Source organism: Aythya marila (assembly GCF_965140915.1).
Source record: "Aythya marila genome assembly, chromosome: 7".
NCBI lineage: Eukaryota > Metazoa > Chordata > Aves > Anseriformes > Anatidae > Aythya > Aythya marila.
The window spans coordinates 14125695-14153604 of record NC_139048.1 but is presented as its reverse complement, the minus strand read 5'-3'; the positions used below and the strand labels follow the sequence as shown (position 1 = coordinate 14153604).

Sequence of the window (27910 nt, the reverse complement as noted above, 5' to 3'; positions counted from 1 at the left end):
GTATGTTTTCCAGTGATCAGGAAGGACGTATGAATTTCTGGTGTATTTTGCAGTTACTGGAAGGCAGGCAGAAGGTTAAATCAAGAAGTGGATGAGGCAGAGTGATCTGCATTGCTTTTTAACATATCAGGCAGTGCAGTTCACAAAAAAAAAAAAAAAAAAAATAAAGTTCTTGCCTGCCAAAGAGGGGCTATATCTTAAAAAGCAGTGACTTAAGAAGCATCGAGTGTCAGCTTTGCTATAGATCTCTCATGAAGTGTTCAGCTAAAAAGGTTTATTTGACTCTTGAATTATTAGCAGGAATGGGAAAATGACTTTTACAATCATATACGTTTTTGCAGGTTTAGCTGGTGTCTTTCAAAAAGCGTATTGAAAAATTGGAGAAAGGACAGAGAAGACTTGATTGTCTGAGAGGCTAGTAAAAATGCTTTTGAGATTTCAGCATTTTAAATTTTAAAAGAAAAGTTGAGATATTGTCTTTGGAGTACTGAAGCATCTTTGAGAAGACAAAATGGCAAAACAGAACTCGAGGCTAGATGCTGAAACCAAACTGAAACTACAAATTGATTTAGTTCTTTTGCCCTCTTTGTATATGAACAGGATACCTTGTGGGAGATGCTTTAACTAGCTACTGGTATGAGACTACACAATGCAAGGGTAATGTAAAATGCAACAGCCAGTGATGTACAGAAGTTCAGATAAGCTGATCTGGTGACTTGTAGTTACATGAATCAGCTAAAGACTCAAAGATCTCATTTGGCATTTAAAACTTAAATTCATTCTTGATTCCTGTGCTTCAGGCTTGTGTTTTTGCATTGAGACAATTGCCTTGGTACATCAGCCTTAGACCTCCTGAAATTTATCAGCACATTGGTTAAACAAAAGGGCTATTCTGAGATTTATTTTGAGGGGTTGTTGCTTGTAAGAGCATAGGGTAGGAGAGATTCAAGATAATGACAGTGGGCTGCAACCTTCTCATTTTTCTGTAGCCTGCAGTCACAGTGATGGCCATACTCAGTACGGATGGGCCAGGGTAGATGAGTTGTGCTGCAAAGCGATGCGGAGAAATCACTGACTGGCTTGACTCACACCCAAAATGTCACATTTGTCATTTGTATTTTCAGCCATACGTGTTTCAGTTTTTATATGGGAGCTGGAATTTTCCCCATTGTGTTTTAGAATGGCAACAGCTTTATGATAAGCTGTAATGGCAAAGGAAAGCTCGAGTGCTTCAGAGTCTATTTTTTAGTCTATTACTTGTTTAAAAAAAATGTTTTTCTTCCAGACTGATTTTCCTCAGCTTTCCATGTTGTGAAATTGATGGACAGGAGCATTAAATCCATGCTGGGATATGGCTTCGAACTTAGAGAATTAAATATGATGTTTATTTCAGTCTCTACTGTGGAAGCTACCATCAAGTACATACAGTGTAAGTGTTGTTATAGTGTTATTGTAGTACTGGTGTCCAACACTGGTCTTGAGGATGCTGGGGTCTTTAGGTCAAAAAACCCTTTGACTTAAAAGGTGCTACGTGTCAGCTTCTAGGGTCTGGCAGCCCGAAGAGACCACTGTCTCCATGCTTGCAGGCACTCTGCAATTTTAATACAAGCAGCACTTCCCATAGCAATGCTTTACATGTAAAGGTAGGGCAGGAACTGAAACTTAGTGGTGCCCACTGTCAGGAAAACGTCAGCTGAGCAGGATTCAGCCCCAGCAGAGTGGGCTGTGCTGAATCATAGCTCCTGCTGGAGCAGAAGCCGACCTTTAATGGTTAACTGTCTGCCTTGAGTTTCCGTGAAATGGCTAAAACCACTTTAAAGCAATGGTATGATTGATGGTATGCTGAAAGCTGTTTAATGAAACTGGGAAGGCAGTCAATACTTGACGTAGCTCTATTACTGGGTCATGAAGAGCTGGTTTGGGGAAGGGTCTAAAAGCTCAGCACAGCCTGTGTTGGAGCTAGTGTTAGCTGCCCCAATGTGTAAGTGAAAAAAATCTATAGGAGCAACAGGTTGATCTTTGCTCTTGTCATGCTGCCTCTTAATTCCATCTGTTGGGTAATGGCAGAGGTGTTTTGGGTGCAGAAAGGCATTAAGATTTGCCATCGCTATTCACATTGAGCGCTATGTTTACTCCTGCTCTCCTGTGTTCTTTGTTCTTCTGCTGGCTCTTCCTGCTCATCACTGTACAAAAAGAAGACTTAGAGGATTGCCTGAATATTAATTTTTCAAGCTCTTAGAGAACTGTGAGAAGTAAAGGTCATGGATAGTATATTGGCTCCCATTAAAGCAGAATGCTGAACATGCTGAGGAATGGATGGGCACATCAGCCAAGGGTAACGTACCCCAAACGTGGTCCTGATGTCAGCACCTCTGGGCTGATGGCCACATTTTGTACAGAGCAGCTGTACATCTCCTTTGAATGCAAGGATGCAGCACCTGAAGGCTACACATCTGTGCATCTTGAGCTGAGCTTCCTGCTGCATGGCAAGAGGAAATGTGCTAGAAAGCAAAGGGAAACTGTTAGCCTTGAGGACCTACTGGATATGCTGTGTGTATAGATGCACTCTGCATTGAAATATTTTGTGCAGGAGCCACTGGGTTTATATTAGATTGGAAAGAACTTGGATGTAATCTTTTTTCCAGTGGAAATCGAAAGCAAAATACTTTGCCAGTTCCTATTTTGAAACATCCTCACCTCATTTTTTAATTGTTGGATGCTTTCAACAGGAACACTTTTTTTTTTTTTTTTTTTTTTTTTTTTTTTTTTTTTTACAGTTTCCCCCTCCCCCAAAGTCTTGTATGCCAAAGTTGGGCTGAAATCTTGAATTTTGTCCAAATGAAGTGTTTGATCAATTCAAATTAAAGAGAAATATTACATTTTTGTGGAGGTTAAAGATCATAGAGTGTCATTCGAAACAGATTTTTAAATTCTGAAATCCTTTCTAAGAAAGTGCATTTAAACTCTGTTCTAATTTTGATCCTCTTTCTTGCTGAGTATCACAATGTGGCTTGTCTGTAAAGCCAAATATAGATCTGCCCTTTTAGAAAGCATTCAATTTTTTTCTTTTTCAGTTTGTTTTTGGTGTTGTTTTTTTTTTTTTTGAGACACATATATGCAGTTTTTTTTCTCTTTTTTCATATAGCATGTTGCCAAGCCTTGGCTCTCTCAAACTGGTAAGTGTCGTTGCTCATTAGCATCAAATGCCACAGCCCATATCACTTTTGCTGTGTTGCTCAGCCAGCACGTGTTGGCTGTTAAAGCAGCAATTAATCCCTTTGATATTGAATGGGTTCTGTAATCACCTGACCTGGTATTTAAAATAATAACCTAAGTTCTCTAATGATTTGCATGGCTTAATAGGAGCCTTGCTACAGACAAGGGAATTTTGCCACGCAAGCTAACTTGCATAGCTCTGGGAAGCTGGTGCTGAGGATTGCTTTTTAAATGCAGTCAGGAAAAGAGTGACTTAAGCAACTGCAGCGTGGGTGAAGGGAAAACGGGGTTTGGTGGAGGAACAGTAGGCAGCCTGATTGTTTCATGTAGCATTAACAGGCTTTCTGGAGCAAGTTTGACTAGTATTTTTGGAGCAAGGTCTTATACAGCATTTTACCTGGCAGTGCTGTATCAGTTATATTAGAGCAGCGTTTGACCTAGGTTAAGTTGTCAGACATTTCTGAGCGTGTTCCTCAATAATACGTAATTATGCACATACTGATAATGAATGCAAGCCAAGGCAGTTGAAACTGCAGATTTTTTCCTTTCTAAATGTGGATGAATCTGCCATATCAGTCACATGAATGTACAGTAACTGTCGGTGGTATTTAAGTGTAATAATGACCTGTATATGTATGGAATACCTTTTGTATGATCTGCCTAATCTTCCATATTTGCTAAAATGCTTAACTTGAGGAACTTTCCCTTATGGCCATACAGTACGCGTACGACAAAAATTTCTAGTGCTGAGATAATATTCCTAAAGGTGGTTCACAAGCAACACAAGGAACGAGATCTAGCTCCATGTACAAAGACACAAGGGTGGTGAGGTGGAGTAGGAGGAATAAAAGGCTGTCTCCTACAGCGAGTGGACCAGGAAAGCGTCACCTGCTGTCTTTGAATGCAAGAGCTAACAGGAATTAAGGAAAAAATAAGGATCTTAATACAAGTAGTCAGCACTGCATTTTTGCCAACGTAAGCGTAACAGTAAAATGGCAATTCAAGACTTTCAATCAGAGAGAGCGTATAGAAACTAATGCGACCATGTGCAGTGACTTCTTGTTGATATTAGTTATTTTGTAAATAGAAGGAGCCCACTTGTCTCTTTACATTAGTTTTGCTTGGTTTTCCTTGAGGGCAACTTCTCTTCATGTGGCCTCAATTTGGTTGCTGAACCTGAGGAACTCTGTGGTCCTCTCCATCTGCTGAGTGCCTACGGACCTTGTCAGGTACAACTGAACACATGGATGCTTCGTGTTTAAAAAAGAAAAGGAAGGGAGGTGATAAAACACATTTGGGGTTGCACCACTCAGAGGTTGGCCAAAGGTCTGGCAGGTGTAATTGGTGATGCTGGTTTAAGAGTTGTGGAGCTTCACACAGAAAGTAATGTGAGCTATCTGAAGTCAGTGCCCTGTTTGAACAGAGGGACCTCCCCACCATGTGGCTGTATATTTCCTATTACAGAGAAAAAGCAAAGCAAACCTTCAGCTCTTTTCACAAAGAGAAGTCCAGGTCTCATTTCTGCTTGCAGATCCTGTCCCACCTGTTTGATATCACATGTAACAGATGAAAAACCACGTGCCTTATTTTTTTGTGTTATGTTTTCTTAAGAGCCTTGAAGAACGCTTTAAAACTTTTAAAGCATAAAAGGCATCATAACAGAATACTGTAGGAGTTTGGACTTTTACTTGTTTGATGGAGAAGCGTCAATGATTAACTTTGAAGCACTTGGTGCTCTATCATTGCTTCTTAGTTTGGAGAACCATTTCTAAATAGAAATTGCACTCCTGGCCTTGCCTTCAGCAACACCCATGCAAGGAACAGAGCAGAAAAAATAAATGTAGGTGTAAATTACTAAACTAAAGCTTTCAGGGAACAGTGAACACGGGTGTACATGTCAGGTGTGATGGTGGGTGAATGGAGTTTGGGAATTTGACAAGAGAATCATCCTCTCCTCCTTTGTGCAGCACAGGAGATTATGTTCCCAAAGCATGCTACTCTTGTCCTTCAGCTGCCAATTCAGCTGAATATTTTTTATCAACATTGGACTGATGTTTGGGGCAGGATAAGGATGTGCACAAAAAAAAGGTATGGCATTTTTCTGTGCAGTCACAATGGATTTAATAATACCCACCTGTCATCAGTAGGTCAGCTGATAACTTGTTGGACTGTAATAAATCACTTGCTTCTAATTGTCACCCCTTAAATATCGAGAGTAGGTTTGTGAGGTCTGCTGAGGTTGGGATGGAGGGAGCTTGGGCTTCCAGGGAAGCAGATCTAGTTAAGGGAACTAAATAGGAGAAAGGATGGGCGCACATGAGGTATTGTAAAGGAGTTACGTATCTATGGTGGGATGCTCTCCACTGGTCCATAAACCAGATACTCTAATTTAGGAAAACAGAATTGTAGTCAACTACAGATTCTCCAGGCTTTCAGACATGAAATAAATGTCATAAGAGTATCATTCATTCAGCTGTAGTGTTATTTGGCTCTATGGCTTTCTGTAATACTGAAAACCAGTTTGTCCCTGTCCTGAATGACGTGTGATAACATCTTATTGGAGATGTTATAATTGCTCTGAGGTGGTCATCAGAGTCCATGATTTGGTCTTGGTCCTGGATTTTCCACAGGTGAGGAGGAGAGGCATAGCTGTAGCTGCTCCCATCAGGTGTTTCTCAGCAAATGTGATTCTCAATTGCATGTGCCTGGTGAGAAAATACTGGGAGGTTTACAGCATCTTGTGTTTTCAGAGGAATGGGTTGTAAATTACAGGTTTCGGTCTGTGTGGTTGCAGGTAGTGTCTGAGTGGTTAAGGTTGTGAACTCTGTTTAGATTATTATATGGCTGTGCAGGTGCAGCTGTAGTGACACTTACTGTAATTAAGTTAATTAAATATCATTGTGGGACTCGACTTCATTTCCTCAGTGATGTAGGCTTGACTGTAGCTGATTCTTGCTTAGGCAATGCTCCTCTCCCTCTTTCCCTCGCTGTGATTTGATATCCCAGCTACTTCACAACTAGATTGCATTGTTCTGGCCTGTTATTCAATCCAGACAAACAGTGATGCTTCAGTGCCTTCCTTTCCCTCTGGGACTTCTGTCGCAGGCACGGTTTTTACGGTGAGTCAGTAGAATAAAGTTATGTTATGTGACCTAAAGAGAGATTTCTGTCGTGTTTCCATGTGTGAACAGGGTGTGCAGGGCCACCTGCAACAGCAGCAGGCTCGCACCTGACACGATGGGGTAGTAAGGGTCATTTCCACATTGTCTGGATAATATGAGGCTGATGCCAAGTGTTCATGAAGTTAATTAGACTAGCAGCTATACCCATTGCCTTTCTCAGAGAGCTTTAAAAGGTCCCAGTGGGACAACTTATAAACTTCTTAAATTTCACTCTTTGCTGTGTTTGGAAGGCGGTGTGTGCAGTCCACATGGTGTTTGGCACTAAACCCAGCATCCAATAAGCCAGGTTTTCTGCTTTCCTTAAAGTTAAGCACCCTGCGATAAAATAATAATTATGTTACTAATGGATGTAAAACTGAAATATTTTAGATTGCTTTTATCCCTTTTGAGGTTCTGTAATGTATTGTGTCTCAGGAGGCTTGGATGGAAGTCTGCAATGTGAATTACAAACCAACGGGTAGACGCTGGCCCACTTACAGTGGTTGTTGAGAATAAATATTTGCCAGAAGATCTTTCCTCGTGGTCCTCGCCAGAGAAGGTGGCTCTGCAAACCTGTCTGATAAATCACTGTGAAAAATCACCCTTCTTTTTTTCTTTTCACCTTCTGGACTGTTTTTTTCCTACCTTCTGGTCTTAACTGTTTCTTCATTTCTTCATATCTTGTCCTGGACTTAACCATTTCTTCATTTTCTCATATCTTGTTCTCTATTTTGGAGAGCAGGTTGCATTATACGGGAGGGAATTATGGGTGAAGGGGTCTACATGGTATTGAGGTCTTATTTTTCATTGCTCTAAAACAGCTAGCCACTACAGAGTGTTGCATTGTTTGCGTCAAAGGCTGCTTAAATACTAAGACCAACCACTTACTTGGTTCATGGACTGCATTTTCCGCTTGCTTGGCACATCTGAGGAATTTTGTCTGAACAAATGGATATATATATGAGCTATGAGGCGTGCTGCAGTAAAGGTTGATTAGAATCTGGAAAAGGCACTTCTATATTAATATTATTTGTTATGGATTTGTGCAGATACTGAGGCAGGACCAGAGCCCTGGGGTAGTAGGCACCTTCTAAAAGCATATATTGAAAAGCTCTTGTTAGAAAGCTTCTTATTTTAGAATTTGGTTGAAAATTCAAAATTGGTGGAATGTAAGACAACCATGGAAGGCTAGATATTGTGACATTTGTGCTTAAACATCCCATTCAGCGGCAAGCAATCCAGCCTGGCATGGGCAGCTCTCACATCTTGAACATGCTAAACTGTTGTGTGTCAGTGCCCAGCAGCCAGACCAGAAGGCTGGTTTTATATTTGTAAAGTTTCTGTCAAACAGAACCAGTTCAGCTCGTAGACCTGAGCAGGTGTAAGCTGAGTGCTGCTCTTGGGAATTCAGGAGTAATGAGGAGAGGTAGTTTTTTAATGCCCTTACTCTGGTCAAAGAAAGCAATTACCATACTCTCATAACTGGTAGCCAGTTGTTTCAGAGCAATGAAACTTGTCATAAAGTGTGTCATTTGATTTCTTTTATAAATTATATGATCAAGGCAAGAAATTTATTCTTTACCAAGTCACAGCTTTGTTGTAGACCAGTCAATGACAGAGCAGCAGAGGGGTGGGAGCACAGATCTGGTTAGTGCCCCGTGCTTCAGTGGACGCTTTCACTCCCAATATGTAGGCAGTATTTTCTACTTTGTCACTTGTATAAACTGGCAGTGTCATTGGTTATGCATATCTAGGAATTCTGATGCCTGTTTATTTGGAAAAGGGAACAGAAATGCATCTAGGCTATGACTGAGCTGTGAGTACACCTGGGAGAGTCTCGCCAGAATGAGTCCAGTAATGCACTGGCTGCAGAAATAGGACTTGCTAAATTCACGGAGTTGTGCTTCGTAGTGAGGCACTGCAACCATCCCAAAAGAGTTAACTGCTCACCCACGAAGACCTCCTTAGAAAAGAAGCCAAAGCAGAAGTGGTACGAGCGTGAGGATAGAGGTATTTGGTTTGCTTGGCTTAAATGTATGGGTGTGATCTGTAAGAAGAGACAGTCAGCTCATCCTGCTCTAAGGATATCAGGTTAGTATCCAGCAAGCAGTGGGAAGATGCACTGCAGAGCTGCATGCGGGGTCCAAAAGCACATCCTCTGCTGCTTCCCTTGCAGAACAGGGCTTGGTAAAACAATGCAGGGAACTGCTAGAAGCTCAGTTGGCAAGTGTGCACTCTGGAGTCCCCTCCTTATTAAATAAATAGACCATGCATCTCCCTCTACCACAGAGCCCGTCATCACAATCAATAGGTTTCAGTATGGCAGAATTGAAGAGGTGTAGTGGGCTTATTCTTGCTGTGAAATTACAGAAGTGCTGACTCAAATGTTTTCTGTAAGCTGTAAAGTAACTGCTTTTGACTAAAATATTCTTTTGTCTTGGATTCTTCCCCGCGGTTTGTTATTGTGTCTGGAAGATGCCTCCCCCTGTGAGTTGTGGACTTTCAGCTTAATGTCAGTACTCATTAAAGTGCAGGAGCAGAAGAAATTTAACAGACTGGAGTTAAACTGCAGCAGAAGGAAGAATTTAGTGAACCATTCCGGGGGGTTGCTTGGGTTTAATTGGTGCACACAGCTTACGTATGGCAGGTATGCGTACTTTATAGCGATGCCTCATGGACACGTGATAAAATAATCTCAGCCATTTCACCTTCTGCCAGGTGGAGCTGTACGCACAGAGTAACTCAACCTAATTGTTGCAGGCACTGAACAGATGGGGTTTTACTGCCTTGGGTGCTGGGAGTGCATGAGAGAGCAATGCCAGCAGGATCCTTGCCCCAAACAGCAGCTTGCTGAGCTGCAGCTCGCTGCAGGAAGGAGGGCTTGTGGCTGGGAGATCTTGCACAGGTCCCCAACAACCATGGTCATGATGGCATGAACGGGGCAAGAGCGTGAGGGGTTTCTTCCTTTTGGTCTCTGGGTGTAATTTACTTGCTGCCTTGTGCCTGAGCAGTTTGCAGCGTGTTGCATAGTAAAGCACCGAGCCCTTGTCATCTTGTGGAGGTGATTGTTCATACATTTCATACAGGCTGAAGCTAAGGCACGTAAGAGGGTGAGGGATCTGTCTCTGCAAGTCTGAAAGAAATTGGTTGTTTCTTGATTCCTGTTCCTGAACGATAACCATTGTATCTTGGGTCTCCCTTTTGTAGTGAAGCAGCTTTATAAAGTAGAGTGTTTTGGAAGACTGTTATGCTTTTTCCTGCTTCTGCCTCTTCCCAGCCCTCATTGTGGTAGCTCATACGAGCTTAGTGCACGCTGGAGGTCTTGTCCATCTCAGAAATGGTCAGTTTTTATTGCAGAGGACATTTAACTGGCTGCCTTTGCCCTGCATTCTGCTTTACTGCCCCGTGCGCTGTGCTGCCACGAGCCTTCGGTTGGGAAGATGAATGGGTGTAAATGGACATAAAATCACCCTTGATTTCTTGTGAATTCTAAATACCACCCAAGTGTTGCTTCTTCCCTGTTCCACTGTAACAAGATGCAGGAAGAAATGAGCTTGTGGTGCTACCTTTATTGTACAAGAAACATTGAGGTGTACACAAGAATGCTTTATAACCGGCTCTGCTTACTGGGCCAGCAAAGCAGAAGCAAAGACCAGGTTCGTGCGGTGAATGAAAGCTCAGCACTTCCATCTCCAAAATGACCTTTGCAACCTTTCTGTTCTTCCCTTAGCCTACTTTCCAGCACCTCTCGGGTGCTTAATTTCACCGCTCAGGACGAGAGGACAGCGTTGTCTTGTGGGACTCTGGAAATGTAGCTGCCGTCAAGCAGGAGTGGGTATTAGACAGCTCATCTGCAATAGCTTGATGGGGAGAGTTTGGAGGTCAGAGAAGACGTGCAGAAGCACTGCCTGCCTGAGCATAGTGATTTTGCTTTCCCTGCACATTGGACCCAGACCAGCTCGTCACGAGGTGATGGCGGGCAGGGTGCTCTTGTGTGCCACTGTGCGTGCAGGTGGACTGGAAGATGCTCAGAGTTAGGGACCAGTGGCTTAGTGGTGTTGGTGTGCTTCGCTTCCCATGTGTGTTGTTACAACTAGTGGCAAATCAGATTGAGGAATCAATTAAATCTCTTCTTTCCATGCATGTCACATCAGCTTTCACAGGAGCCCATTGCTGTCAGCACGCTCTGCATCTTCACCATTTCTTTCTCCATGTTTTTACCCGGATCCCCTCTGAAGGGCAGCACTGGTTGTTTCTGCTTTTTTGAGGAGTGACACCAAGGCAGACCAACAATTTTTAAATGTTTCATACTGGCTGGAGAGCTGCTGTTGGCAGTACAAAAGTAAGCCCTGTTGGAGGGAAGACAGTGAGGGGTGGGAATGCAGCTCCCTAGAGGTGTTCCTTCTTGCACTGTACCTCGAGGTGACAGCTGCAGTGGGAAATGTCCCCGTGTTTTGAGGAAAAAAAAATAATAAAAGGCCCACATGATGGTTCCCCCACTTGTCACCTTCCAACCCATGCATTTTTGATAGAGAAAAGGCTAATAGCAGTCAGCTCAAGACTGGCCAGTTGTAGCTGCCTTAAGCTGCCAAAATAGAAGCCTTTGCTTGTCAGAGCTTCCCCACTTGCTGCGGACAGGCTGCCCTGTGATCAGCCGATACCGCTCTGATCATCTCTGTCCCACAGTTTTTTCACCTCTGCTTTCCTTGATCCTATCTGTCTCCTCTTCCCTGTCTTTGTGCTTCTTCCTTCAGTATTATTTTCTTTTTAAACCTTAGTTTATTTCTAACTGAAATATTTCATGATCCCTAGTAAAAGCTGTGCCGTTACATTTTCTTTGCCACTGCACTTCTTGCTCTTTTTTCTGAGCTTTCCCTCTCCTCTTGCCTTTTGAGACCAGTAGCTCTTTGGAACAGGGGCTTCCTAAAAATGTATTTTTATAGTTACAGCGGGACCCACTTGTACCGTCTAATAACATGATTAATGCAACTAGTGCAAACGAATGATTCATTGGCATTTAGGTTCCTAAATCAGGGCAGAACACTTCATATTTTTTCCTGCAATCCTTCCCTTCCTCTGAAAGAAATAAATGCCGAAAAGAAGTATGTAATGTGTGTATATAAATAAATGTAAGTGTCCTATGTTGTACAGCCTTAAAAAAATAAAAAAACACAAACAGGTTAATTTGTGTCTCTGCATGCCTTCTGGCACCATGGTATGTAGGTAGCTTGCTCCCTACGAGTTGCATGAAGCGATGAGAATGTGTTTTTGTGAGAGCACTGGCACGGCTGTTGTGTGAACGATTCTCGCTGGGAGATCGAGGAATAAAGAAAGTGGAGATCGCTTGTGGTGCACCTCAGAGCACTACGCATCAACCTCGAGGCAAACCACTGGGTTTTTATGGCTCCTGAACCATTGTTTCACCTTCTGCCTGTTAAAATTCCTTCCCTTGTCCAGTGACAGTCTCCTGCGCTGCTGGTAGACTGCCGAAGTGTGAACCTGTCAGAGGAGGCAGTGTTGAAGTGACACCTCTCCAGAGCTGCTGAGATTTCTGGTCCCTAGAAATTGATGTCCCCAAAGCACTTCCAAATTTGTACGACAAATGGCAGCCAGCCCTGCCAGGAGACTTTGTGGTGTGGAAATATCTAAGCGTGTGTGCTGGCAAAGACAAGATGGGACTCTGCAATGTTTTGTCTTTCAGCTGATGTTTTACCATTTCCTTGCTGTTCAGACGTGCTGAAGATGCTCCTGTTCCACGAATGCCAAACAAGGCTTTTCTTTTTTTTCCTTCATGGTCGATACAAAAATCTCAGAGCACAGCCCATCAGAAACCTTTTAGAAGAGCTTTAACCACTCCTTTCCCTCTCCCCAAAGGTACCGTGTACTGGCTGATATCCCAATAATCAAGGCAATCGCAGTATAAAAATAAAACGCTGCCAAGGCTCAGCTGTTACATGCTGGCGTGTGAACTAATGACAGCAAAGCTGCTGTTCTATTGTCCGTAAGGGGGAGACTGTGCTTAAAAGCTACAGTCCCCTGTCGTTTCCAGGAGCACACGCCTGTGGAGCAGCAGCTTTTGCAAAGTGAAATTCCAGCTGCTTCTCGGCAGCCCAGGGGGGCAGTTGCCTCAAAGGATGCCCCAGGGACAGCGTGGGGTTTCAGAAGCTGGAGGAGTAGCACAGCCACGTCCGAGTCGTTGGTGCAGAACGGCCCCGTTGCTGCAGGGGCTGGGTAAGGATGGCATTTCTCCTAGCAGGTGTGAGGAGCTGTGCCATGCACGGAGCCCTCCAGCCTCGCTGGGGTGTGCTCAGCAGTGAGAGCCTGGCTGCACAGAGCCAGGGCTGAATCCAAGCCCTTCGTGTGCTCCTCTTCCCCAGGCTGCCTGCAGGTTCGGGAAAACAGCTCTGCAGAAAGCCACCTTGGGAAGGCGTTCTCAGCGAAGGAGAAACAAATGAAAGGGATCAACTTCTTCCTCTAGCTGCTGAGGAGCTGTCCGTTTGCCTTTAGGGAAAAGAAGAAGGAGGCTTGAATTCCTTCTCTTTAATGTCTGTTGATTCTTCCTGCGCTGGCAGCTGGCTGCTGCCTTTTGCTTTCCCTGGGCGAGTCCCAGCTGTGCTTGCAGGTGCCGCTCCGCTAGCTCACATCCGAGCAGGGACTTGGGAGCAGGCGGCCCGTGTTGGGAGTGCTTCACAGCAGTTGGATACAAATGAATGCTAAATCTGTTCCCTGGTAAATGTTGGAACCGTGTGAGTGCACTGAACCCCGCCGAGCTGCCAAACCTTCTGTCAAGCCAGAAGTTAAGTTGTTTTAAGTCTGTGCTCCCTTTTTTTTTTTTTTTTTCAGTAGATTGTAGTGTGTCCTGTAGGAGTATAAATATGACTCCAGCCAGGCGTGAAACATGCAACTTGAAAGCCACAGCGTTCGCGAGACTGGGTAATGGGGAGTGTGGTTGTGACTCACAGGAGCTGCTTTTCTTGTCAAATTGAGACAGGAAGAGGCTGCGAACGTCTCTACCTGCCTCCCTGCTCTCCTCTGGAGGGAGGAAGGGTACAGGAAGGGTACAGGGGCCCTCCTGGATTGGTTTTACTGATGTAACTGCCAAGGCAAGCGAGACGACAGAGGCTCCCCGGTGCTGAGCATGTCCTGGTGCTGCAGGAGTAGCCACAGGGGGTGTCTGCCCTGTGCATGGGCTAGACTTGTTGTGTTGATAATGTGTGGCTGGGAATGCTGCAAGGATTTTCCCCCTTTCATCCTCTCCTCCTTATTCCCTCCCCCTGTTTATCTGTGTATTTGAAGAGGTGAGGGTGCTTCCAGGCTGGTTCTCTTTCCACCAGCTCCAAATACCCATCCAGCTCCAGCATCACTTCCTCCTGAGCTCAGCCACCAGCTCTTAGCTCTGCTGAGGCTTTGAGAAAGTAGCTGAAAGCCTTTCTGGCAGGGAAAGGAGCGGGGAGGAGGGAACCCATTAGAGTGCAACAGAGGGAGCTGGAGTGAATTTCCATGCTGATGAACATGAGAGCGAAAGCCCTGACTGCTGCTGCGATGTAATTTGGCCAGGCAAGTGTTCTCCAGGCACCATCAGCACACATCTGTGCTGAGCACTGATGTGGGCTGTTCCCGTTGTGAGCCTTTACCTTGGCTCTGGGTCTCACCAGTGAAGTCCCAGGCAGGCCAGTTGCAAAACCTAGCATGGGGAGGCGTTCCTGTCTTGCCATTTGTCTTCTCAGCTGCACCTGAAAAGCAGAGGGGAGGCTGAGGAAAAATATTCTTGCTGCAGATGGATTTATTTTCTTTTTTTTTTTTTCATATTTTACTTTTCATTTGGATTTCTCACACCTGCCTCTAGATCCACCTGGAAGGGAATTGGGGTGGTACGTTGTTGCAGTCGGAGATGCAAGGCAGAGGAGTGGGACTGATCAGCATTCTGCTGCTGTGTTTGGGACGCTGGCATGAGTTATTGCCAGTGATCTAAATTGGGACTGAGGTCTGAAGTCGTTGTGGTAGTCAAAGTAGTGGCTGCAGTGATGGATGGCCGCAAGTACGAGCTGACTACAGCGCTTCAAAGCCGAGTGGAAATCAACAGCAAAAAGCCACCAGGTTACATAAAGCAAGACAGCAGGCAATGCCAGTTTTGGACAGGATCAAGAGATAAAGTTCCCGAGCAGGATGGGGCAGCAACGTCCAGTTTTGCTGTCTCTTTGCTGGAACTGGGCAGTTTGAAGGCTGGTCCCAGCAAGGCAGTGACTCCCCCTGCCAGAGCCACGAGCACAGCCCTGCCTCTGCTGGGACAGACGGACCCACGCACAGGGCAGTGCCTGCGTTTGCATTTTCCAATGAGCGTGTGACTGAATCAGCACAGGGCTCAGCGGGGAGTTTGCCTTCAGCAGAGCAAGCAGTTAGTATGTTGAGGGAGAAGCACTTCTTGGAGGACCGTGGCTCCAAGTGCACCGTCTCAGGTTGATGAGGAGTTTCTGCTGCATCCCTACGCTGTTCCGGAGACCTGTGAAAATTTCCCTTCTTTGTTTCAGAGCCATCATCAATCACTTCAACCCGAAGATAGAGTCTTATGCTGCAGTGAATCACATATCGCAGCTCTCCGAGGATCAGGTAAGCCAGGCGTGTGACGACCTCTCTTTTCACTTTGACCTCTGGAATATGGGTATTTTGGAGAACCTTGTGCTCAGTGGGACTGATGATGTTGCAGCAGTGTGAGGGATGGAGGCAGAGCTCTCGTTCCTTGTTCAGGTGTGGGTGAGAAGAGGACAAACAAGGCCTTCAGTAATTTTACTATCACGTGCAGACACCTTGGTCTTGAAAATGCAGAAGGAAAAGTAAAAATGATGAAAAATGTGAAGCACTGTCGGCAAGTGTGGTTAGAGATTGGGAATCCTGGTGTTTAGAAGGAGGCAGGAAGCTTTTGGCAGTGAATCTACTTGGACATTTGCTGTGATAGTGGGCAATTAGAACTTGAGCAACAGTTGGGAGAAATGTTCTAGGGTAATTGAATTCAGTGTCCTGAACAGTTGTTTTAGGTGGATTTTTGGAAGAGAGGAGGTTTAAATATAGAAGGTGATAGGGTTAGGTTTCCCTTCCTTAACTTGGCCTGGTTTCCTCTCTTCATGTCCTACCTGTATAGTGTAAATGTGGAAATGTGGCTTCTTGAAAATAGGCTGCTGTGCATGGTCTTGGGAAGGGAAGAGAGGGCCTATTTCCCAAAATAAAATATTTGGATTGTATTTTAGTCACTCTTGGAGAGGTGAATGACTACAGGAGCTTGTGGTAGAGAAAATACAGAGTCGCCATGCCACTTGGGCAAGACGCAGGTGTGTCAGCACCTCTGGACCTTCAGGAGCAGAAGTTGTGTAAGCAGCCTAGGACAGACCTTGGAGTCGCCTTGGATTGCTGCTTCCACTGATGGGGTCCCGTGCTTGTCTGCTAAACAGTCCTGACCACATCTTACTCTACAACTAGTTTTTTCTCCCTCTCTTTCACCCCCTGTCCAGGATACTTTTCATCATCACTTGCTGATGTCCTCCCATGCTTCCCACTAACCTTTCCGGTTATTATCATACTTGATCTGAAACGAGTAAAACCCCAAAGTCTCAGGTTGAATGCTGTACTAATGTGGTGGAAAAAAATACAGACCCTACTGCTTTTTTTTATTCTCTTCTTAATATAGCTGGCTAGAAGAACACTGGTTTTAATTTACTCAATTTTTCTGTATTGTTCTGCCTCTGAGAGCCCCTGTACCCCCAGCTATGCTTTGTGATGGCTCCTGTTATAAATCCTTGCTCATTGATGATACACTGATTGCATCGACCCAGGCCTCTAAAAAAAGAAAAGCCTTTGATAGCCCAATTTAAATGGGAACTTGGGTAGAGAGGAATTTTGCGTAGTGTTTAGGTTAGACTGCGAAAGGAAACGAGCTTTTCACTGTCAGCTCTGCATAGTTTTCATCCCCCAGCAGTTCAGGGAGGTCAAGTTAAATCCTTTCTTCCCTGTGTTATTCTTTAAATAAAATCTGTAGCAGCAGGCAGATAATGAAATCAGCGCTGATGCACGGAGCATTTTGAGGAAGATGATTAGGAAGTTGAAAGACATATTTCTCCTCTTCTTTTCTCCCTTCATGAGCTCTCTCAGTGTAGGGAGAACATCAAACAAAGCAAAACAATAATAGGCCCTGGTGAACTGCAGAGGAATAACGGAGATGTCACTGGAGAGGGACTGTTTGGTCTCAGGGAGGGTGGTTAGTCAGCTCTCTGCAATTTGCTGCGACAGTGACAGAGTGACAGAAGACTCGCCTCTCCATCTAACTGGCCAGTGAACTCAGACCTGTGTTTGGGGCCACGGTTTCCCCTCCATCAGTAGCCAGCCCACATGGGAAATACGTGACTAGTAAAGGTAGGTGGCTGGGGTCAGGGTCAGGCTTGTTCAACAAACTGATTTTGTTGTTTTCATGCAGTGTTAGGGGTTCAGCACAGGGTGGGAGGGTCAAGCTCTCCTTTTGGCCACTGCAGTCTCTTTTTTTTTTTTTCCCCCTTCCTGCTCTACATTTTGTCTTTCTATTTGTATTCACCTACTTCCCCTTCCCTCTTCTCTTTGTAAATACTTTCTACACAAAATCAATCCTTCTTTCCAGTCTTTTTTTTTTTTGAAGTGTACCACATAAAAACATTTAATGCTGACATTTAAAATGTAATTGTACAACTTATGTACCCACTGCATTTGGGACTGGTTGTTTGCTCCTTTGAGTTATTTGGCTAGTTCCAGAAGACTTACACTTCTTTCCATGACAACACTTGTTTTTGCAATTAAAGACACTTATTTTTGCAATTATGAGGACCGAACTTTTCTTTTAATGAAGTTTTCTTTATGAGCCAAGAAACTCATCTTTGGCTGGATTTTCATATGGCTGCTTGTACTCCTCTGTGGTATCTGAGCATCTCCTATTAATCAAGCAGGCATGGCTTTGACATTCCTCTACCAGAGGGGGATTTTCCAGATGCTCTGAGTTGCTTCCAGTTCACTGGAACCTACTGAGCTTACAGGCTCATACTTGAACTTGTATGAAACTTGTTGTGTCCTGACTGTTCTGCTCATGTGTTAGATTAACTTATTTAATTTTATTTTTAATATCCTTAAAAGTAGCTAAGTAGTTGGCTGAAAGAGGTTTTGTTCCATCTTGTTCTTTTCCTAATCCTGTTGAAGGTTTTATTACCTTGTTAATCGCCGATGTCCATTTATTACCATTCTCAGTCTGTCATTTAAGTGCTTTCTCTTTTTTTATTTATAAGCAATAATGTTAACGTTATTACATGCTGAGGGGGTTTCACAGACCCTTGAAAATTACAGGCATGGGACTGTTCTGAGGATAGATTGTTAATGAGGTCCTACCGCTGCACATCTTCAGTCCTGTAGATCTCCAGGAATCATAGTTCAAATACACCCATCTGTACTTCAGACAAGTACGTTTACAAGACTTCGTGGTACTGCTTTGCTGACTATTTTGTGGTTTATTCAGTTTTTGGATCAGAAATACTGGGAAGAAGGCCTTTTTCTGTCCATACTCCCTTGAGCAGAGAGTGGGAGATTCCCAGGAGTGAGCTGATGCCAGGGTTTTGACTTTGGTCCGCCTCAAGCTGGAAACACCATGCCAGCCCGGCTAGTGCCAGTCTGCAAAGGGTCTACTTGCCAAAGCAAGCTCCTAATCAATCCCAGTTGTTAGCTATTTTGACCTTGTTGTAGTCCCTCGCTGTGAAGCACGAAATGTCTTAGCCAGTTCTTGGCCCCTTCCCTTCGCTTGCTGATTTGTTAAACCTGACTTCAGTATTAATTTTTGTTTATGTGGCATTCTCCCTCTCAGCGCTTCTGCCTGCGTGTCCTTTAAGGAGATGAAGGATGCTGCGCAGTCAAAAAGATTGGCAGTTAAGGGCCAATCCTGTGTAGGTTTAGCTCTTCCATGTAAATGATTATTCACAGGTCTTCAAAGATGCTTGGGTCCCTTCTCGAGTCAAAGGGCAGAATAGGCTGCTGTGATAGGAATTCGTAGGCTTATCTGTGCTCTCCAGATGACTGGGCTGCCTTGTACTTAATGCATTACAGGCAGCAGGCTTTCTCCGTGCTATATCTGATTTGAAATGCTTCTGCTGGAAAATGCGTTGGGAGCTGTTGCAGAGAAGCAGGTCAAGGTGGCGAGAAAACAGCAGCACAGAATTTGCTCCAGAAGGACAAAGACAGACAAACAGGCTGAGGACGTGAGATGTGAGTGGGCTGGATGGGGCCTCACATCTGCCTCTTCTGGAGGTGAAGGATGAGCTGTGTTTAAGGAGGCACATCTCTGCCCGATGGTGATGTAGCATGGTTTTTCTATAGAAGGAGAAGGACCTGGTACTTTTTTGTAGGTGAAGTCACCTCAGAGCAGGAATGTCTCATGGTGCCTTGCATGCTAAGAAAGTCTTGTGCCAATTTGCTGGAGAGTGAGGTAGCAAAATTGCTCACTGACATCTCTTTTTCTCCTTGGTACTTGTTCACACTACGTTCTCCTCTGTAAGGGTCCTGTATTTGAGACGGCAGGCACAGGGCTGATAATGCTTTCTATAGTCAGGAACATTTACGTGCCTTTTCTAATACAAGTCCTTCTTTCTTCACAGCCACGGAGGGACACTCGGTACCTCAGATTGGGAGGTGGCACGAAGTTCTGTGTGAAAGACGGTTGTGAACACCTGTACTGCATGTATTAGTCTGGTAACTGCAGATGGAAAGTGCTAGGAGGCAGAACAGATTGTGATGGAAAAACAGAATGACTGTATTGGTTTTGAAATTGTGACAAATGAGTATAATACCTGGGTCATTCCACATTGTAATACCTTTATAGCTCGGGCAGCTGCAATCCGGCTTGATCAGGCAATCTCAAGGAAAGGGAAAGGGTTTCTTGAGGTCATAAGCCAACTGTTGTATGGTCCCTCTGCCCACTCCCTCCTTTTCTGCCCCCCTGCAGTCCACATGGCTTTTTGTTACCAGGTGGGGCTGCAAGGCACTAATCCAAATTGCAGCTCAGGCAGCCTCCGTCAGTGACTTGCTCAGAGTCACAAAATGGCACAATTGGATTTAGATGCCCAAAGGTATTCTTACCCTGAGCTATTGACGTCATAGTTTATTCAACTCGTTCTGTTTTCCGTAACTAGCAGCAAAACCATTAACAGATACAAAGTGCTTTGTTCTTTTTTAGCACTGTTGGCAGTGGGGTTAAGAGTTAAAAGCCTGTTGGCATGTGTGTACTTGATATTTTTAAAATGCTGAGTACCATCAGTGTGAAGTACTACTACAGTAATTCCTCTTAATCTCTTATTTTAATGCAGCATGTTGTGAGGGCTCCAGAAATACTTCTAAATGGTGTTGGTCTAACGATACTTCACTTCCAAAATGCAATGAGTTTTGGGGTAGAAGGTATCAAGCTTGCTGGTGCTATGTTGTACACAGCAGCAGGTATCTGAAACACTAGCTTAAGGGGTCACCAAAACAAAGCCTTAATTTAAAGTCTTTACATCTCTGCAAATTAGGCAGGGGTGCAGGGTTTCATGGCCTCATTACAGATATCTACTCATGATTAATGGCTTGAAACAGATTTTTATTGTTTAACTCGAAAGAGCTGAACTATACCAGGTGAAATTTGAATCCCAGCTTTTTCTAAAGGGTTCTGTATAGGATCACAGAATGGTTGGGGTTGGAGGAGGCCTCCGGAGATCTAGTTCAGTGCCCCTGCCAAGCAGGATCATCTAGAGACACTTGCACAGGATCTCATCCAGGTGGGTTTTGAATATCTGCAGAGCAGGAGACTCCACAGCCTCTCTGGGCAACCTGTTCCAGGGCTCTGTCACCCTCACAGTAAAGAAGTGTTTTCTCATATTCAGGTGGAACTTCCTCTGTGTCTTCTGAAGTTGGCAAATTACCAGTTTGCCTGGCTGATGGGGGTTCTCTGATTTAGATATCTTTCTCTTTTTTTCTTTTAATTTGGTTTCCCACAGAAATTCTCCCCACAATTTGCTAACGCCTCAGACTGCTTTATGCAGTGTGCCAGACTGAATGGGTCTGAAGAGGCTTCAAGGGACTGAGCAGCTTTGCTGCAAGGAGATTTGAAGCTGGAGGTGAACCTGGGAGCAGTGACTTTGTGCTTTGTAGTGGCTTTTATTAACATGCAGAATGCAATAAACTGTGTGTCACTGGAGTGGGGGAACAACTGTGGTAGCCCATTAGAGGGGCAAAAGAAGGGCTTTGTTTTTAAAAAGAGATACCTGCTGGTGGAGAGATGTAACCATATTCCTAATTCAGTCACAGAAATCTTAACTAAGAAATAGGAGATGCCCTTCAATTCCCTTCTCTTGCAGGCTCGACATAAATGTTCTCCAGCATCCTGCCCACTACCACTCATGGCAATCAGCTGCTCTGGGCCTCTCTGTCTGAGGCAGCGTGACCCTGGCTCGCCTTGGCACAAAGCAGTCTTCCTGCCCTTTGTGCATTGTAAATGCTAAGGCACGTCTTGCTTCCTATTATTTTTGTGAGCTGTCCCCTTGGGCAGATCAGGAACTGCATAAAAGTACAGCCTCGTAACAAAATAAGTCTGTTAAACTTTGAAGCAAGACTCGTCTTCAGTTCTTGTGGCTTTTTTCACATCCTTGCCTGGCTCACACTAGTACCACCAAGACTGATGAGGACCTGAAAACTGCTGTAGCCAGGTGACCGCTGAATGCTGGGGACTTGTTCTAGAACATCTGCCTTCCTGAGCGGCTCTCAAAGCCTGCTGTGAAAGGATAAAGTCGCTCGGAGCTAGGGATGTTTCTGTGCTGAGCTGCAGGGGCAACGCTGGGTGTGAGTTACGAGCTCAGCCTGAATCACAGCTGGAAGGGTGCTGAGCAAGAGCAGGAGGAATAACTGCAATAAGCTCCCCGTCCATGTTCCAGTGCTTGTCCTGCACCCCCACTGCAAGTGTTTCACAAAACACTTCCCAAATGCCTGCTAGACTGTGGTTTTATACACAGTACTTAACTAAGCCTGGAAAAGGGGCTGTGGGTTGTGATCAGAACTCCTTCCTGGCTGTCTCTGTGCTGCCCTGAGAAAACCCGGAGCCCCATTTCTTCCTGGGTGAAAGGGCAGCTGATCTGCAGCCCTTGGGGAGCCAGGCAGTGCTCACAGTGTGCTGGGGAAGGCTGCTGCGCTCAGTGCCAGGAGTGTTACGGATTGCCGTCACCGCTAAGCGCCTGTATGGGGCACGGAGAGATCCACCGAGGATTGCAACAGAATGATCAAAACAGTCTGCATTTATAAAGATTAAATTACAACTTTCCACATCTGCGATTAAAGGAGGAGCTGTCAACGGCTGGCTTGTGAGAATCCGCAATTCAATTTGCATTTTGTAAAATTTGAGATTGAGGGGGTTTTTTAATCCCTTATGAAATCGGGAACAATAGGCACTGGATGTTGCCAGGTGCCTAACGCGTATAGATACCGTGCAGGCTTCTCTTTCATCGTTCCCTGTAAAGCTGGATTTATAGCACTGTACTTTGTTACCCTAGTCCCGAGCTCCACCCTAAGCTTCCTTACACTCAGTCATCTCTCTGCCTGGGAGTTCTGAAAGGAGGCAGCTATAGCCTGCTGTGTCGATTACAGCTACATCACTGTCTGTCTTTCCCAGAGCCAGCTTCTCGTCTTGCAGAAGGGGACAGGCTTTGTGCAGTGACTGCCAGCCACGCTCACTCTGGGGCTTCTGTCGGATAAAACCCCTAAAATAAAATTCAGAGGTTGCTAGTCGCCGTTCTACCTGATAGTATCCTGCTGTAACAGATGATGCCTTTGTCTTCTTCCTCTGGATCCTCTAGCTGGAGCTGCAGCTGTTTCCCCAAAGTGACAAATTGGGTCATTGCTCTGATTTCCAAGTGGGAAGCAAATAGAGCTTTGCAGTCTCCCCGCCTCCCAGAGCAGGAGAGTAAACGCTGCTGAGCCAAAAGGTGCCGCACCTGAACAGAGCTCTGCTCAGCTGGAAGATGTGTTCTTTTGGCTCTCTAATGCTTGGCATTTGGATGTTAAGACAGTAAGTTCAAATGGCTTGTCCGCATTAGGGAGCTCAGAGGCAAACCTCTTAATAGAGGAGAAAGAGGCACCTCTGATGTGTGTCACTCTTTCTGTGTTCGTGGGAGATCTGAGGCAGACAGCGGGGTTGCTCAGGGAGCTGAGATGTGTCATTCAAAGACAACAAGCAGGGGAAGGATGGATGTCCAGAGATGGCACTGGGGAAGATGGCTCTGCATCAGCCAGGTGCCTGGGGCTATGAATCAATTCCACTGCCGTATTCAGAGGGCGCTTGGATTCCCTCGTGGCTCAGTTAAGGCACAAATAGGCTCCTGGGGAAAAAAGTCTTGCTAGCAGCACATGCTGTTTCAGCAGCAGCATCTGCCTCACTGCTGGTATGAGAGCAGGCCTACGGAAGGATATTAATTCTTAGCCTTGTGTTTGCTTTTACTCAAGCACCTGTTCATAGGAATTCCTCTTCCACCTTTTCCAAACCATGGATTTAAGTTCTCCATCAAAAAATACTTGGCAGCAAGAAGTGCTAACAGGATAAGTATGTTCCAGCCTCTCGGATAAGAAGCTGATGAAGCAACCTAGACCATTGTCTGAAAATGCCTAGGATTTCTGAAATAAGCTGATGCAACCCAACAACCTCCATTTACATTAACTGTTGTCACAGTTGCATTAGTAGTAGTTGTGAAGTAGGAGGCTTTTCTCTTCCATGAAAGCATGGGTTAGTTGGGTGACCTCTGGCAGTAGGAGTAGTATGGAAATTCTGCTATTTATCCGCAACATTTGGAGAACGGGGTAGTTTTTTGCAGACTGACATCTAACAACATTTGTTTCCAGAAGCCCCTGCCATGCCCTAGTCTCCTACTTGGAAACTTTGCCACTTTACTGGGTGCAGAACCCACTAAGGGTAATTTGTGCTTCAGGCTTACTTACGCACAAACCCCATCTTGGTTTCCCAAGTGCATTTTCCTCAGCAATTGTAATTCAGCAGACAGCATCTGTTTTTGAGGTGGATGTAAAAACACACCAAATGCTGTTGAACTCTTGCTCTTGGACCTCCTGACTGCTCTGAAAATGCTGGGTTGGGGCCCTGCTGTAGTGTGTATTGCGTGCAGGAGAAGCAGAGAGGTTCTTGTGAGTGCTTCTCCTCCCACTGGTGATGGTGTGAGTGAGCTCCTCTCCCTCTAGTGACCATCGTTCCTCCAAGATGACATCCACTTGCAGTGACATGGAGTGACAGAAGGATATGACATCTTTCTGGCAATGTGATTTAGCATCTGGGATTAGGTCAGGAAGCTGGCGTAATGGGTCTAGTTGGCTTGTTCTGGGGGGCTTTGACTTCAGGAAGGCCTACACAATCTTTTGCAGACCAAAGTGAGCCACTCTGCTCATGTTCTGATCTGTCCTAGAGCTCTCTGAGCACCTTTGACACAGTGAGAAGCCAGAAATAATATCATCACAGTGATACTGTGAGAGTCTGTTTCTCTGGGTAATGCTATCAACTCCACACTGGTTATACTTCTTCAGCAACATCTGTGAAGTGAAAGTACCCCAGAAACTTGCAGTTAGAGCAATGGTTTGCTAAGACACCAATCTTTTCATTTAGGCATTGTGTTGTCCTTTACAGCCTTCTCCTACTTCTGTCAAAATTAATGTTCCAAACCCGGGACAACGCAATCATTAGGTGAACATGGAGGTTATACATAGCCTACCCTCGGATTTCTCTCTGTCAGCAGTCCTCCTTCCAAATTTTTAAAGGAAGAACGTGCTCAGCTGGCTAGTGACAGAGCTTCCCTTTCCATTCCTCTCCTGCACTAGAAATTGCATATACTTCTCCCCAAACCTAGATGCTAGCATTTGCTCAGTTGTATCATCATGTAGGTGTGGAGTCAAACATCTGCCCAACTTGCATGAAATATTACCTGTTGTCACCCTGTGGTGTCAGTGCAATAGTAATTTTCTGTAATGGGATGTAACACCAAACATGGGTCTAGATGGAGCTTCGCATGACTATATCTGTAGTTTTTTTTTGTCCATTTCTCTTCTTCAAAAAGGTAGACATGAGCTATGCTACTGACTTCTTTTAGGCCATGTTTTATTTGCATTAGCTACTTTTTCTAACATCTTGAAACACCAGGACAGGTGCAGTCTTCCAGCTGTTAGAAGCAGAAATGAGGATTTCCGAGGGAGCCAAGGTAGTTGTGCTGGAACTTTGGCTTCCTGTCTGTCTCTTGTTTTCTGCTTCCAGACTTGTTTTGCTGGGGATTTTTGAAGCAGCAGCTAACGTTTCTGAAAGCCAACGATTTGATGGAAGCATCTCACTACAGACTCTTAATTTTTACTTCAGTTATGAGGATGTGCTTTTCTATTTTAAGTGATGGACCTGTTTAATTACGGTACCACCTACAAGCTGCTTTGTAGGTATAGAAAGGAAACTTGGGTCTGTTGCTGAGCTAAAACTCCCCTTTTCAGAAGAATAGAAAGAAAGCTTCTGTAATGCCTCATCTCAGCCTTCTTCGCAGACACCTGAGCGTATGACACACTTTTTGCAGGGGAGAATATTAACATGATGGGAACTTAATTTCTCCAGCTGATGACAGTTTCGCACATCATCCAATTCTTGCTGAGCTTTCTGCTCTCAGTGATGCCCAGAGGGATCATATACCAGGGCTGCTTAAGTCTTAAAAGTGCATCTGTCGTTATTTAGTATGTCCATGTTTCAGAACTAGGACTCGGTGCTAGGGCTGGGCAGTTAATGTCACAGAAAACCTCCCAGCATAAAGAAGCCAGTCACTGTACTGGGACTGCTGGCCAGCCTGTCCCAGTTGTTCATCTGAAGGCAGTTGTTTAGTCAAACCAGCAACTTGTGGCCTTGTCTCAGCTGCGTTGTTAGCTTGAGGCAAAGCCTGGTCCCTTATCCTCACCCAGAAGCCCTTCACCTGAGTGAAACGTGGATGGAGGTAACTGCTCTGTTGGGAGACCTGGACTGAAGCCACCATGCTTTTTATATGAGCTCATAACTTGGGATGGCCTTGGCTTACGTATGTCAGGGAGAGCTCTTTCTGTGATGTGTTTGGAAAAGGTCAGGTCAAGATGCTTGAAGAAAAATGCTGGTTCGATCCTGAACTTGTTAAAAAAAAAAAAAGATACAAACATTTCAGAAGTTATATCTATTTTGGGGAGTGGGAGGATTTTATTTTGATAGCATTCCTCTTTAAAAATGAAAGGAAAATCACCTGCCTGTACTCTCACAGAAAGCCTTGCTTTCCAGCTCTCAACAGGGCTGTGGCTTACAAAGTGAATCCCGACTCAGGAGTGCTCACCTCATCGCCAGTAACCTTACATGGTTGTGCCCAGGTGCTTGCAAACTGCAGATTCTTCTGCTCCCTTCCTTGTTACAGAGATGGGAACAGCTGCTGCAGGAATTATCCGTGAAGTGTTTAAGATCACACCCATCCTTTGTTACTTGCTGTTAGAGAAAGGTGATCAGACCGTTCTGCTTCCTGGCAGAGGTTGTAAGGCCTTCTGGGGGAGTGCTGAGTGGTGTTTCAGACCACAGGTTTCTCTTACTCGGTATAGCTCCTACTGTTTGTTCCCTTCCCTCTGGGTATTGAATTGTTGTTCTGGCAACATTATTTGGCCTGGGTTTTATTCTGCCCTTGTTTCTTCTGCGGGTGGCTGTGTGCTCTCACGCTGCTGACAGCACATGTTTGAGAGGATTCCTTTACATATGCCTCTTTTGAAAAGGAAGGAATCGTAAAATGCCAACATGTGACGATAGAATATAAAGTAGGTCACTTTATTTCCCTTTTTTCCCTCAGTTCTGCAGCTCTTATGATCTTTGAATTCTGCGTATCAGACAGTTTTGGAGACTGGGAGAGTTTGGCGGGCTCCTCAAGTCTTGATAGTCATCTTGGGACTGGGCCTTAGCAGACCACTAGAGACATCCTCTTTCTTCTCAGCCTTTGTGTGCCTTGGATGTCCTGTTAATTAGTGCCCTTGACATGTTTTAGAGAGATGAAAAGGAAGAACTGTGACAGCTTTCCTAATGCACAACCAGCTCTTGCTGCTACGATGCTGCGTCCTGCGGCTGCTGCCAGACCTGCCCTCCTGTTCTCCCTGAGCTGATTGTAGTTGGCAGTTGTCATCTAGAAGCAGTAAACCAAGTGAACAGCTCTACTTATTACCATTTATAAAAATGCACCAAACAGAAGCCCTAGGCACAGTCACAAGTCAGTCCTTAAAACGGCATATGGAAGTGAATATTCCCTGAGTAAGGCCTGCTCAGGCCACAGCAGCTTTACAACAAAAGCCAACGCCTTAAAGTACCTGATTTTTTTCAACCAGCAAACTTGCTTAGCTTTATGCATACGGATGAAGATGGCAGAAGCATTGGGGTTAAATTTTAGCACTGTTTCAGTGAAACTTCCCCTTGTGAGCGGTTCTCAGAACTGTGAGATCAGGAGCCCATTAAATGCAGAGGTGTGCCCCCCTTCAGCTTCTGTGCCTTGCTTCTCAGCAGGGTAAGTGTGGTGCCAAGTGTTCTTTGTTAACCCAAGGTGGGAATGAGACCCGATGGCTTTTCTCACCTTAGAGGTGTGTTACTGTGTGACCAAATGTGTGCAATCACAGTTCTTGTAGAGCTTTTCTGCCCTGCAAGATGGAGACGCAGAGCAATCTGCTCCAAAGCTTCCACCCAACCTGCCTCCTGGTGATGTTGAATTCCTGAGTGGGCTGCTCAACCAATCTGGTTAGTTAGGAAAAGTCACACACTTTATGTATTAATTGTGTATTAGTATTAGGTGCTGTTTCGTAAGGAATTTGCTAAGCAAGCATGAAATCCTCTTTAAATATAGTCAAAAATTCAGATGTGAGAATAATATCAAGAGGGCAATGCAGCATCAGTTTGGGAGGAGCAGGATTTAATGTTCCCATTAAAACAAAAATAGTTGTGCAAGTAAAACTACAAGCTGATGCAGTATAAATTAGTGGTTTTAAAACCTGGCAAAAAAGCAACTGAGTTATTAATCTCTGAACTGAAGCCCTTAAGTCCTTTTAAGCTAGTGACTTCTGCTCGTCATCTAATCCCTTTGAAACGTGGAAAACAGACCCAGAGTTGTTCTCTGCTGTGTAGTAAGACGAAATTAACCAGTGAGCAAAATAAATTGATTAATTGGCAACAATAAGGAGCTGTGTATGCACTGTATCTAATTGCTTTTTTTATATCATCTTCCTCTTACTTCTTGGAAGACACAGGTTTATGAGTTGCATATGCAAAAATATGCTGGAAAAAAAATCACAGAGGCTTTGAACTTTCAGTTTCAAAGATCATTGTGTGCATTGCCTTATATTGCTTTGGACAGTCTCTAATGGGGACGTTGCTCAGCCAAGCTGAATTTTATGCAGTGGAAATTCAAGCTGAAATTGAACACACCTCAGAATCATGGAGTAAATCAAAT

The 27910-nt window shown here is 44.7% G+C and overlaps 1 protein-coding gene across 1 annotated transcript in view; it reads left to right on the top strand.

Annotated features, from left to right (window-relative positions):
* The window catches only part of ARMH3 (armadillo like helical domain containing 3), a 119643-nt gene that overhangs the window by 72715 nt on the left and 19018 nt on the right, over positions 1–27910 (top strand). Inside the window, exon 24 of the mRNA XM_082764493.1 lies at positions 14906–14984. Coding sequence (XP_082620619.1) covers positions 14906–14984 — 79 coding nt within the window. The remainder of the gene's footprint in view (positions 1–14905; positions 14985–27910) is intronic.